This window comes from Pelobates fuscus, chromosome 6 (genome assembly GCF_036172605.1).
Source record: "Pelobates fuscus isolate aPelFus1 chromosome 6, aPelFus1.pri, whole genome shotgun sequence".
NCBI classification, from domain to species: domain Eukaryota; kingdom Metazoa; phylum Chordata; class Amphibia; order Anura; family Pelobatidae; genus Pelobates; species Pelobates fuscus.
Window position 1 is genome coordinate 180,878,691 of NC_086322.1, and position 14,307 is coordinate 180,892,997.

At 39.4% G+C, this 14,307-nt stretch overlaps 1 protein-coding gene across 1 annotated transcript in view; it reads right to left on the reverse strand.

The window, feature by feature from the left end:
- Positions 1-14,307, reverse strand: part of DCHS2 (dachsous cadherin-related 2) — a 352,630-nt gene that overhangs the window by 74,787 nt on the left and 263,536 nt on the right. Inside the window, exon 4 of the mRNA XM_063458543.1 lies at positions 4,878-5,114. Coding sequence (XP_063314613.1) covers positions 4,878-5,114 — 237 coding nt within the window. The remainder of the gene's footprint in view (positions 1-4,877; positions 5,115-14,307) is intronic.

Genomic DNA, 14,307 nt, shown 5'->3' on the forward strand with positions numbered 1-14,307 from the left:
AATATCATGTAGGGGTTCTTCTCTACCAGAAGACTAAGAAGGTGTATTTTCCTGATGACCACAGCAGTATGGGCTATTGTATAAATGCCTGTATGGTACTTACAGTGTTAATAAGTCAGAACAGCAAGTACTTGCCATCATTTCTCTATGTTGTCTTCTAGTTTCAAAATAGTAAACTTTTAATGCACATCTGTCTTTTTGTATTTGCTATTCCATCTTTTCTTATTATCATTGAATCTCTCAGCACATGGAATTATTGGAGAAACCTTCCCACAGACATGCCGTATATCTAGATTTAATTATTCAAATGTTGTTTTTGCAGGGCATTAATCTGATATATTGCTTCCATGCTATGAAAACCATTTATCCTTTATGCACTTTGCTGTGTGAGGAAATTATCTTTTTTCAGGAATATATATTTTATTCAAGTTTTTGATTGATGAATATCTTAGGTTGAAAAACACTGATTGTTTTTAATGTTGAGAAAAACAAGATCTTTTATATTCTCTTTATATTCTTTGTATATTCTCTGTGTATGAGTGTCTAAAAAGATAAAAGGTTTTGGGGGCGGAGCTTGCCTGCTGACCGTATCAGACGTGCTCTATCTGAGCTCCAGCATCTGTGTCCGAAAACCGGGGCTAGCTGCGAGCCACATGCTGACACCGACCCACATTGGTGACCTACTTACCAAGCTGCCGACGGTGTACACAGGGATACCTTACATGACCCCATACGGTATCGCAGTAATCCAATCGAGGCCTGAGGCCTACCTGAGCTTGAGCTGGGGTGAGACGGACACTCTCCTAGTTCTGCGACCTGCGCGTATTGCTTCCCTCACCCTCCCCTGGACCGGTCGGGGTTATCCTGGTCCCCACAAGGCGACCGCCTATGACTACAGCTGCACTCAAGCACCCGCATTGCCGCAAATTACAGGCCGTGCAGTTTACCTCAAGATGGCTGACAATCAACAGCCTTGTGCACAGCATCCTGCCGAGACAACGCAGAGCGCAAGTGAGCTCATATTCCAGCACTTGGCTAAGACGTTCAACAGCTTCTGGGCCAAGTTATCTGCCCAACTCGGGACACCAAAGGCTCCGACTGCAGAGGGTAAGTGGAGGGAAGAGAGGCAGGAGAAGAGCGCCCCCCCCCCTTGAGTGCTGCTTCCACATCAGTGTTGCAGACTACCACGATGTGCGTACCCAGGCTGAAGACCAACAGGGATATACTCTCAGTGCATCGGTCACCGACGCGGAGGATCCAACGCCGCAGGGGGCGAATGTCCATCAGGATCCAATGCCGTCCCCTACAAGGGAAGAACTCGGCCTCTCATCTGAGCAACCAAGTTCGTGGTCCATAGATGCAGGCTTTCACGATGGCCTGGGTCTGTGGGCAGTGGTGTATTTTGAATTTGTTCTGCCCTAGGCAGGAAAGTGCTCGGGCACCCCCTCCATATTTACATTTTTCCCACCCCTTCCTGTTAAGGCCGAACTTTCACTGACAGACACTTTCTTACTGATGCATTCAATGACATACACTCACTAAAAGATACAGTCATTGGCACACATACTGTTTAACCAACACACACTTTCACTGACAGACAGACACACACACACTCACTGATAGACACACACTCTCATATACACTGACAAAAAATGACATACACACAGAATCACTGATTTGACACACTCTGACAGACACACACTATTAATCAGACACTCACTGACAGACTCACACTCACTGACAGATGCACACACTGACGGGCGCACACATTTACTGATAGATGTACACACTCACTGACAGACACAGACACGCCCATTGACACATACACACTCACTGACAGACACTCACTGACAGACACACACACATTCACTCACAGACACATACACACATTTCCCCCAACACTCACAAATTATTATTTTATTATTTATTTATTTTTAAATTTAAATCCACCCAGCTTCCCTGGGAGAGCTGGAGTGGATTACTTTTCTGCGGTCCAGTGGGGCTGCTGCATGGGCAGGCATGGGGTGGACAGACAGAGTAGGCAGCGAGGGAGCTCAGATCCCTCTCGCGCCGCTTAGTGATGCCGGAAGCCGGAGTGATGTCATATTCCGGCTCCAGGCTTCATTAAGCGGTGAGCGAGGGAGCTGAGCAGGAAGAGCTCAGGTGAGCATGCTCCCTCGCCGCCTGCTGCGATAGAAGCTGCCATCTGCCTGAGTTGGCTCAAAAGTGGCCAGCCAGCCAGCTTTTGAGCCCCCTAGGACACAAGACAAACAAGGCATCCGCCTGGGCGTTTGGGGCGGTATTTTTTGACGTCCCCTGTAAAGTGCCGCCCAAGGCAAATGCCTTGTTTGCCTTGTGTAAGATACATTGCTGGCTGTGGGTAAGATTTACTCAGACTCTGCCTCTTGAAGTCACGCTACCCCCCCAAGTCTGCCACCAAGCTGAGGCATAGGCTGATTCAGGACTTTCCCCCCTTAAGCACTCAGATAGCCGGCGGTATAGCCCATACGCTCGACTACCCTACTGCTTATAGCACGCAGACCTGCATCTACATTCTTACACATGGTTTCACTCACAGCGAGCACCGTTATCTTTGATTTGATTATTTTGTATGTCCATATGTTATAACTCACCTTATGTTGTACGCTTGTAATTAATAGAAGCAGCTTGCCTACACACAATCTATAAGTTAGTCGCTATGACACTGCCTAATATAGCACAGAGTGCTATACATACCCAAGGCGCACACCTGGCACTAACATACACCAGCTATGACAGACACGTCCAAACACGAAGCACCCACCATCATACCCATCTTGGGAGGAAAGTGCCCGACTCATACAAAGTGCAACCATCCACTAAGAGGTGGAGCCAGTGGTTTGACAAGCCAGTAACTCTAACATGATGTTTATGCGATTATAATACTCTCAAGTATATCTAGCCTGAAACACTCTGTTTTGCTTTTGTACATGCCACCGTAATCTACTCATGAATACCTAGCCTGATATATCATGTTTTTAGCATGGCTACTTTACAACAATCCATTCATGAATATCTAGCCTGATAAAACGTGTCTTCTTACTATTATAAAAAAGTAAAACAGGAAAAAAGAGTAAGTGCTAAATAACAAGTGGGCAGCAACCCTATAAGGGAATCCCTCAAACACCCTTAAAGTATAACAAAAGAAAAAGAATAGGGAATAAGGGCTGCGCCAGAGAGACTTAATATAAAATATTAATAATAAATAGTCCAAATAAAAAAGAGTCTTATCTAGAATGCTCTTATTGGAGACACAGAGTCTTTAGATGCTTGGTCAGGAATAAATGTCCTCGCTGTTCTCCTCCGTGTAGATTCACTCATATGCAAGAGATAAAACAAATAGAGAACCAAATAGTGCAATAAGTCCAATAATAGAATAAATAAAATATAAAAAGCTGGTATAAAACTCACATTTGCAAGAGCTACAACTTGCTCTAGTGTAAAAGGCGTACAGCGGTACAATCCCCGCTTATGGGATATAGGGTGAACTTCCTCCGTCAATGGTATGTTCAACACTCAAAATGAAAGAGAGACAACCAATAGTGCTCACTGGATAAAATACTGGAAATAAAATATATAAAATGGTAATCACAAGGAAGGAGCAGACCAACTGCTCCTTGAAGATAGCGCTGGTGGTATTATCCCCACCTAGGATTACTTGGAGTCCAGGATGATAAAAATATCAGGTAAAAAACAATCTAAAGTGTATCAAAAGATAAATGGCACAAATAAAAAGTGACCAAATAATCTTCAATATATAAAATACACAATAAAATATCCACAAACGCGTTTCGCCAATTCGGCTTTATTGTGTCTCCAATAAGAGCATTCTAGATAAGACTCTTTTTTATTTGGACTATTTATTATTAATATTTTATATTAAGTCTCTCTGGCGCAGCCCTTATTCCCTATTCTTTTTTCTTTTATTATAAAAAAGTGGCTGCCTGGCTTAGGAGTTTCATCTGTTATACGATGATACATCTGTCATAAGCCATTTAACTTACTTAATATTCTGTAAAATGGGATGCAAATGCCACCAAAAAAAAGAAATATTGATCATAAACAAAAAAAATGTAGTCTATAATTGCAAAGTTCCAAATCTGCACTTTTTGCCTAATTTTCACAATTAGTTTTTTGGTTCACAACTATTTATATTGCAGTCACAAAATTTGTTTGAAACTTTCTGTCCACATCACTTTTTACCAACACTCTGTGCTTTAATATGAAGCAGGAAACCGCAAAGGCCTTTTGAACCATCTCAGTTTATACAAAAGATTATTTCACAGCTGAAAACACAGTTTTAAAAGTAGCATTTTATACTAATAAGAAGACTACACTCACATTCTTCCAATATAGTGTTCAATTTATTAAAGTAACATATGGTCCATGGTGATCAACGTGAATGAGGAATATATTCCATCCAGGGGGGGTGAGAATATCATTTTTTTTAAATGTACATATATATTGGAGGGTAAAGGGCACCTCTAGTATTTCCACCATCAGGTATGTAGTATTGTATTTCTTCTGCTATGGCACAACAAATAAAAAAATAAAAAAAGATTGTGGAAAGAGGGAAAATGAGTATGAGAAAGCAATGAGCAAAGTTGTGAAGAGAATGGCAAACTGATTAGAAATGGAGAGAAACTGGAAGTTGGGAGAAACGAATAGAGGTGGGAAGAGCACTGTAAAGGGAAGGGAGAGTGCAGAAAATATATGGAGATAAAGCAGGTTTGACTCTTGGGTGCAATTATGAGAAGGGGACAGTAAGAGGTCATTGGCATTGGCAAGACTAGGTTGGAACATTTCTGCTGATGAACATTTTAATTTGTGATACTTACTTGCAGGCTCCCTGGCCTTTACTGTCCCAACAGCACTACCTTTAGGTGCATCTTCGGCAATAAAAAATGTGTAACGATTCTTTTCAAATATTGCTGGTGCTACAGCAGTCTTAAGGATATTTATTGTCACAGAGGCATTCACAGTAGAGGTAAGACCACCTTTGTCCCGTGCAGAAACAGACAGGAAAATCCTTGCATCTTCCAAGTGGTTGAGTGTGGAGATTAAGTAAATAATACCTAGAAATAATTTTAAAAAGTATTTATTATATAACAAAAAAAACTAACAAATAAAATAAAAGACAGGAGGTGCAATTTTTAATAGCTGATACTAAGTCTAACAAAAGGAATAAACTGATCAGCCACAACATTAAAGTGCCTGTCTAATACCATGTAGGTCCCCCGCATGCTGCCAAAACAGCTTTACAAGTCCATGTTTCTGTGGTATCATGCACCAAGACATTAGCAGAAGATACCTGAAGTCCTGCAAGGTATGAGGTGGGGCCTCCATGGTAACAGCGCATCCTTAAGATGATTAAACGGATTGAAATTTGGTGAATTTGGAGGCCAACACAACATCTTGAAATCTTTTTAATGTTCCTTACACCTCTCCAGAACAATTTTTGCAGTGTGGTAGGGTGCATTATCCTGCTGATAGAGGCCACTGCCATCAGGGAAAACTACTGCCATGAAGGGGTATACGTGGCCTGCAACAAGCTCTAGGTAGGTGGTATGTGTTAAAGTAACAACCACATGAATACCAAGACCCAAGGATTCCTAGCAGAGCATTGCCAGGGTATAACACTGCTTTCGTTGACTCCCTTTCTTCCTATAGTGCATCCTGTTGCCATCTCTTCCCCAGGTTATCAATGCACATACACCCGGTCATCCACCTGATTTAAAAGAAAACTTGATTTATCACCAGGCAACTTTATTCCATGCTCCATGGTCCAATTCTGATGATCTTGCCCCCATTGAAAGCTATTTGGTGGTGTACAGGGGTCATCATGGGGACTCTGACTGGTCTGTGGCTACACAGCCCCATACACTGCAAACTGTGATCCACTGTGTGTTCTCACAACTTTCTATCATGGTGAGCATTTCAGCAATTTGAGCTACAGTAGCTCTTCTATGTGATCAGACCAGGCTGGCTAGCCTTTTATCACCACATTTATCAAAGAGCCGTGGGCACTAATGACCCTGATGCTGGTTTATTGGTTGTCCTTCCTTGCACCACTTTTAGTAGGTACTAACTACTGCATAGAGGGAACACCATACACGACTTGCCATTTTGGAGATGCTTTGACCCATTTATCTAGCTATCACTATTTGTCAAAGTCAGTCGGATCTTTACTCTTGCCCTTTTATCCTGCTCCCAACACATGCAATTCAAGATCTGGCTGTTCACTTGCTGCCCAGTATATCCCACCTATTGACAGGTGCCATTGCAATGATGTAATCAATGTTGTTTATTTAATCTGTCAGTGGATTGAATATTGTGGCTGATCAATGTAAGTGCTAAAAGTTAATTTGATGTAACAAACATCTATAAAGTTATTCTATATCGCACATAATCAGAAAAGTTACTTCTACTGTTTTGTAGATGATCGAAACACGTTAAGGGCCGTGGGTGTGCCAGGGCGATTGATTATGATTTCATGAATTACAAGAATGGTCAAGAGTTTTAGATCCAACATGTAATGCCTAGAGAACCTACATTATGTATTTTAATACTTCAGAAACGGAATATACTTTGGGTTATAATCAATGCAGAATTAATTTAAGAATATGTTAAGTCACTAAGGCTTTAAATTAACAGAACAAAATAGAAGGTAGTATTTTAGAGAAAAGATTTATTACTGTATTGACCAATTTATAATTGACATCACACTGAGCAGGTAAAAAAAAATCAAATATTTTTAGAAAATTACATATCAAATGTATCAAGTTTCAAGTATCTTTCTACCATGGGAAAGTTGATTTTTTTTTTTTATATCAAAGCATAAAAGTAGGCATGTTAGCATTTTGTGTTGTTTTAAAGTAAACCTCTGAACCCATTGACTTAAACTGGGGCCTATAAGTGCTAGCCTCAGATTTCTTCTCGATCCTTGGACCAGCTTCAGGAAGCTGGGATCAGTTGTGTTAAGTTAGCCATTAAGCTAATATTTCTCCACTCACTCTGATCTCTAGTATGGCTAGAAGGGACATAAACTAATTTAAAACTGAGGTACTACTGGGGGGCGGGGCCGGACCGCCGAGCTGAGCGGTCGCAAGTTTGAGCAGCTCCTGAAACTCACCAACTTCTCAAGCCCAAAAACATGAAACCCGAACCAACAGTAGACCGACAGCACTGGCCCTCAATGCTAAGGGCACACTGGATCCAGGGTGAGGCCGGCTCTTCGAGTTTCAGTCCCCTGGAGGTGAGGTCTTCGATGTCCCAGTTGGGGCCCTCGCCGGCGGTGAGTGGGGCGGACGGCCGCTGCCCCGCTATCCTGCCTGACAGCGCCCAGCCAGAGGCCCAACACCAGGTGGATCCGGCCCTGTTCCCCCCCCTTTGGACCGGTGGGGGTGATCCCGGTCCTCACCCAGTGGCAAAGCAAAGCAGGCCCAACGACCCCATCGCCCCGATTGGGGGTGCGGGTGCAGCACACAAGATGGCGGACGCCATGTGCGCCGAAGCAGATGCGAACGGCTGCTCTCCCACAGAGCCCACAGCACTCAGTGAGGCTTCTGAACACCCTACAAAGCAGCCCAACCTTACCTGTCCCATCAACGAGTCAAGCAAACCGAGGCACAGCCGAGCCGTCGACAGCCAGGGCACTAGACGGTCAGAACACCGCAAAGCGACTACTCCCGCCAGGGACTTACGACTATGCCGCCAAGCAAAGTATTCTCACAGCGGGTCCGACCACACACCCACCGTACACACGTCCTGCGGTGCAGCAGCCTCAGAGAGGGGCCCCACGTGGAAACCGGCAACAAGCTTTCCTAGAGCTAAGCTCACTACTCCGACAGACCCTATCCTCCTGATGACCAGAATTGGCTGTCTTGGTCCAACGCGACTTTGGCCCACAGGAAGCCAGCAAATGGACTTCGCCCGGATCCCAACCCTGGTGGACAATCGTTCCCTGCCATACTGAAACGATCAGCTAACCGCAAGTCAGTTCATATCGGCGAGATATCACGCCCGCCATATAAAGGACTCTCAAAGCCTGTACCAGAACGTGCATATTAGCCAGCCAGGGTGACATGCCACAAGCAGCTTACTATTCAGACCCAGCATGCTAACACTTAAAGCTTAGGGGCGTACTATACCAGCATTATCTCTTACCACACACATTAGGCACATCAGGCATATAAGCAGTTAAACTGGTTACCAACAATTGTTTATTGACACAACTTACAAGCTATTAATCTGTGCACATGTGCAAAATGTCAGCCAGCACTGGTTGCTTTTCATGCCTAGCTCTTAGTGTGCCCCACTTTACTTTCCTACATGATACCTAATCTATGAAAAAAAAAAAAAAATGTGTAATGTTTTCTCAATGCCATATCAGAATTGTTGTATGTTTGTATATGTGCTTGCACCAGCTGTTGTGGCAGTGCAGACACAGATGTTCATTTCATGCACAAATAAAATAAAGAATTAAAACTGAGGTACTACTGATGATTGAGGTGTCCATTGAAAGTATAAGCATGCTATTGTTGGCAATTTAAAATATATCTGCGAAGATCAGACCTCCTTCATACTTAAAGTTTAGTAGAGTCTAGCAACGTTAGGCATTAGAGATAATATGATAAAAAGGTTTGAGGATGCATATTTTTGTTTACAAAAAAGAAAAGAAAAAAGATTCATTGGAAAAAAAAGAAAAAGTACGTCATTATTTCCATTAAACATAAAGAGGGAAGTCATTTAAGCATGGCATATCAACAGAAAGCAACAGAAATACAAATTGAATAAAACACATGATAAAAAGACGTGCAATATAACTTTAAATAAAACAGTAGTATTATTATAGCATTCATACCATTCCCCAACTCAAACCTCAAAACCTTTTTATAAAAAGTACTTTTTTGAATGCCATAATAAAATTTAAAAAAACAACACCCTTCCAGACAAATGGGGTCATTAATATGTGTTTAAGAATTTTACACTAATATTGCATTATAATGAAGACCGAAAAAAAACCACATTGTGCAGAATGCTTAAACGATATCCTGTGACGTGGATATATCACTTTTTATTCACTTTATCACTATTTATTCCTACATGTTAGACTTTCATTTTATTATAATAAAGCTACTTTACATTAATGTAATTGTTACGAATTTTGTGTTCCATTTTGTTTAGTTACATTTGAAACTGCTATCATATTGAGTGATACTATTGTCTCTGAAGATTCTGGCTTTAATACGGCATGTGGTGTGGGCTACTTTTCTGATATATATATAACACTGCGTAGCGTGTATCATTCTATTTTCATTATAGATATGTCTTTTCATTATTCTAAATATGAGGGTAACATTTTATTTTATAGTAAAAACAAAGAGAACATTACCTGCACTCTGGCCTAAATCCCTATGTACATTTAAACAAAATGGAGACACTTTAGTTTTATTCCAATGGCCATTTGAATATAAGCTCACCTGCCGCATCAGTTTTATTTTATGTTGTGTGCAAATTCACTTTATTTACTTTTCCAATGTGCTATACTGCTTAAAAGTTTAACCCCTTCATTACCAGGAACTTTTTTGATTGAAAAACATATTTATTTGAAACATGGAAGGTAGCAAACATACAGTAAAACAGCAAATATACATAATTATTGCTGCTCAGACTAACATCAGCATTAAAAGTATGCAAATAGACTTCATTATTATAAGAGATTAAGAGATGGATAAATATTGAGCCGATCATATTGAATCACTTGTGTTTGCCTTCTTTCTGAATTTTAGTATAGACTCCATCAATCAAAGGTTGCCACGGTAATGAGGCACACAGCTTTGTACATACTGTACAGCCCCCCTGACAGCTTTCAAATAGACAATGAGCAGATGGTCAATGGGAGCAATCAGTTCATCACCTAAACTAACCTTAAAATCTAACAGACAAATTATAAAAAAAGTCTTTAAGACAGGACTAAACATCCCAGGCTTAGCAAGCTTATAAATCAGCATATTAATTCATTTGAAACAGTGTTTGCCTTAACACGTATGAAGGTCAAATAAAGTCTTCTACACAAAATTAAAAAAAAAAAACTGTGATATTGTCATATCTAACAGTAAGAAATGTCATATCTAGTTTCAAAAGAAAACTGTGTAAGAATTTATACTTTTATTTAACTTCAGACTTTTTTTTGAGCATATATAGTCCATATCATTGTAGCCTCCTATATGTCTGAGACTTCTTTATATAATATTGCATTGTTATTACTTAGATGTTAAAGAATAATTTCTTTAAACCTAAAAGACACAACTAAGCTGGAAGACAGCAGATAGCATGGTTATTCAGAATTCATATACATTGGAGCTAGATGCACTAAATCTTGCACATTATCAATATATATATGTCCAGAATCTTGCAACAAAGCAGATTTGTATCATATATATATATACAGAGCCGTGGTATTTCTTAATCTACATTTGAAATCCTTTGGGTTTCATTCTTGTTATGTGGATCTCCAATGGTGGTCCTTTGATGTATTGCTGGTCAGCACACTCAGACCTTTTGAAGGGACACAGGGGAACAGTGTTGAGAATTTTTATATAGTAACAATATTCTATATTTTGAAAAGTTAGCCTTTAATGTAACACAACCTTAGGAATAATTGAGAGTGAACAGAGACTAGAAGGCTTTTTTTAGCTCATATATTTCACAGGAGTTTTTTTTTATGTAACAAATCAATTGAATAGTGGTTTATTCCTGCATTATTAACTTTTTTTCTCCTCTTCAACGTGTGTTTTTTTATGGGCATTTCTTATATATTCTTATAATGTTTGAGATTTTACTAATATAGTCTTTATTTTAATTATTATGCAATTGTGTAATTGTAAGTGTTAATGAGTTGCAATAATTGTTTATGTTTTTTAATAATGTTTTTTAGAAGTGTGATGTTTTTAATATTTACTGCAAATGTTTTCTATGAATTGCTGTTCATCTTAAGTGGTATTTGAGTTTTGGGGATTTACATACGTTTAAACAATAGAAGATTTGATAAAAAAAAAAAAAAAAAAAAAAAAAGAGCAGAAAAAAATGGCAGCCTTATCTTGAAAAAACCCATATAACAGGGTAAAACATGTAGATGAAGGAGGCTGCTATGTGCTTGGGGTTACGTAGTTCAGGTGAGGGACTGGTGTCCTGTTGAATTTTATTGTTTGCTCCCAGTTTACATTTGCTGTGATTACATTCAATTTAGAGCAGTTTTTTTATGGTGTATGTGCTTTATTGCTCTTGTGTTCATTTTATGAGATTTTAGACAAATTGTGATTGGGATAAATATTCACTAGGAATTTGTCACCCAAACCGCACTTTCAAAACTGGCTTGGAAAAAAAAACATACCTTTTCCAAGCAAGTTTGTGAATTAGGAGTCACTGAAAGTGAAATTTTAGAAGACGGATGACACCTTGGGGGGAGCTGAGGCCAGCACTGGAGGCAACTTTAGGGTTACACCATTTGAAAACGGTTTAACTTCTGAAGGTAAGAATTCACCCGGGGCCCTCCAGGCACCATAACAATTTAATTTAGGTGAAGTTGTTATGGTGCCCTATGCAGCCTAAACTGTCCCTTTAATTGTAATATAAAGATACATTAAGGTTTTATTGCTGTTGAGCTCAGTTATACACTCAATCACACTATCACACATTTAGAGCTCATAGGAAAAAAAGAGACCATCTCTTCTAGAGGCAAAACATTTATCAGGTTTGTATCATGCAACATGGAAACCACATGTCTTTACACTGTGATATGTTAGTCACTTCTCAACAGTTAATGCAGCTTTGTATATATCATGAATAGTGAGCCAAGCTGAAAATATCCGTTTTACATCATAACCCAGACTGAGAGGAGTTCTGCACAACCATTTCATATTAATTACAGTAAACATTTCTGAAACGTACATTGAATTTGGATCTCTGTTTTTGTAGACATGTAAGCATGGTATCTGTTTACCACATCTGTTAGTGTAAAGACTAAAAGCAGTCCAGATTTTTTAAACACAGCGAGCTTTCCATTTTATAACTATAAGACTTATTATTAAGCTAGAGTTTTAATATACTGACAGGTTAGATAAATAGCTAGATAGACAGCATATTTTCATCATATATTCATATATATACATATATTCATCATCAATCCTGTATAGTAGAGGTGCAAGCTTCCAAGGCTAAAGAATGAAGAAGCCGCAAACAAAGATTTATTCCACCATAAAGTGGACTTAACAACATTTCAACATATACATGGTCTCTGCCAAGCTTGACAATACACTGCATGTGTTGAAACGTTGCTGGGTCCACTTTATGGTGGAAAAAATCTTCATTTGATTAACTTAGTTGAGACACTTAAACTGTGTCAGTATTACAGCGGTACAGTATTACATATCTCTGGGATTGTACAAAATGAGACAGTGTGGTTGAATATGGAAAAATAGGTAATCATCCACTCAATTTTAAATTGTGTTTATTAACTTGTTTATTCAGGGCCATTGCACAGATTGGGCACATTAACTTCAGGGACCAACACCTTACTGGAGAAGTACACAGATACATGTTTTAGCACTCCACTATTAATGGATAATGATGGCTGTTATAGAGTGACTGAGCCAGACTAGGGATAAAAAGCCTGCCTTGGAATAATTTCATAAGTGCCCATTCTCCCCCCAACCTGGCAGATTGCCACCAGGTTTCAGTGGTTTTCTGGTTATTGTCCTAGACCAGGGTTAAGCAAACTTTTAGTAATATTGTGCCAAAACAAGACCCTTGGTGTGCTGGTCCTACTTTTTTTTTTAAATTGAGGTGTGTGTGTGTTGCTGTATTGTGCTTGTGTTATTTATGGCTGCTGCATTTGCTTTGTAATGTTGTATTTGTGTGTATGTGGGCTGTTATAGTGTATATGTCTATGAGGAGTTTGTGGTATTGTGTATGATACCTATGAATGGGGGTTGTGTATGGAGGCTTCTTGTGGAATTGTGTGTTTGTGTGGCTATGTCACGTAGTGTTTGGTGGTGTATGTGTGTGTGGGGGCTACTTTTTGAATTGCACTTGAGAGGCTGCTTGTAGAGTTGTGCACATCTTCCTCTCATCATAAAACTAAAACGTAATCATGTGTTACTAAACAAAGGTATTTAAAAATATATATATATTAGGGTAATTTGTTTTGGATCAATATTCCCATCTATTAAATTTTGAGATAACCGAGAGAAACAGGTAGAAAGCACAAAAAATGTATTAAAAGTCTACAAGCCAAGTCCAGCAGCTGCAAAAAAAAAAAATTCTGTTACAGCAAAAAAATATATATAATTTTCTGTCACCATAAAAAATTACTATAATAAACAGAGTTCATAGAAAATGATTTCCGCAAATTATGTTATAATTAAAACTTTTTTTTTACTTTGTTAAATAGGCGAAGGCTTATTAGAATCATTCCAATGTTCCCTTACTTGCATTAATTAAGACGTTTACTTATGGCAGCTTTTTAATCAGATGTACACACTGATGTAAAAAGCTTCTCCTAATTCAACAATCATGATTACATAGATTATGTTAAGTAAGGTAGCTGAAATTGGAGTGTTGATGTTTCCAAGTACTCAGGGGTACTTGCTTTTATTCTGTGATATCCATTTACCAATCGCTATGCAATAAAAAGATAATTTTACCAAGTAAACAAATATTGTCTCTAATTCTTGTGAAATATTTGTGATGGAAAAAAAAAAACTGGAATGGTTAAAGTGGTACTCTAATCCTTTCTAAAAAAAAAATCACTTAACGGGGCATTCCACTGCCAAAAAAGTTATAAAAGCAGAAATCACTGTTTAGTAGATATACCGACAATGAAAAATGCGTGCATTATTTGCAGTTCTTTTGACCTGCAGTTCTTTGCAAGCTCTCTCTTTTTTCCCCTGAAGAAAACCGTCTCTTCACAGGGAAATCGCCCAACAAAGGCTTGTTATTGAGCATGATTGTGCGTGCGTGCATGCGTGTATGAATGCCTGCTGTGCTCACGCACGCACTTCACAATGCTCTAATCTGAGGTCTGAATAAGAGCTATGCAAGGGGGAAGCAGGGGAGCAATAGGAAAACTCACAAACTTACCTGAAATTTAGTGCCAGGCCATGGCTCTTCTTAAGTGACCCAGGGCCTTGCGTGGTCCAGTCAAAGGATTGCACCATTTTTACAACTTAAAGTGCATGTGTGCACTCTGAGCTGGCAAGAGGAGGG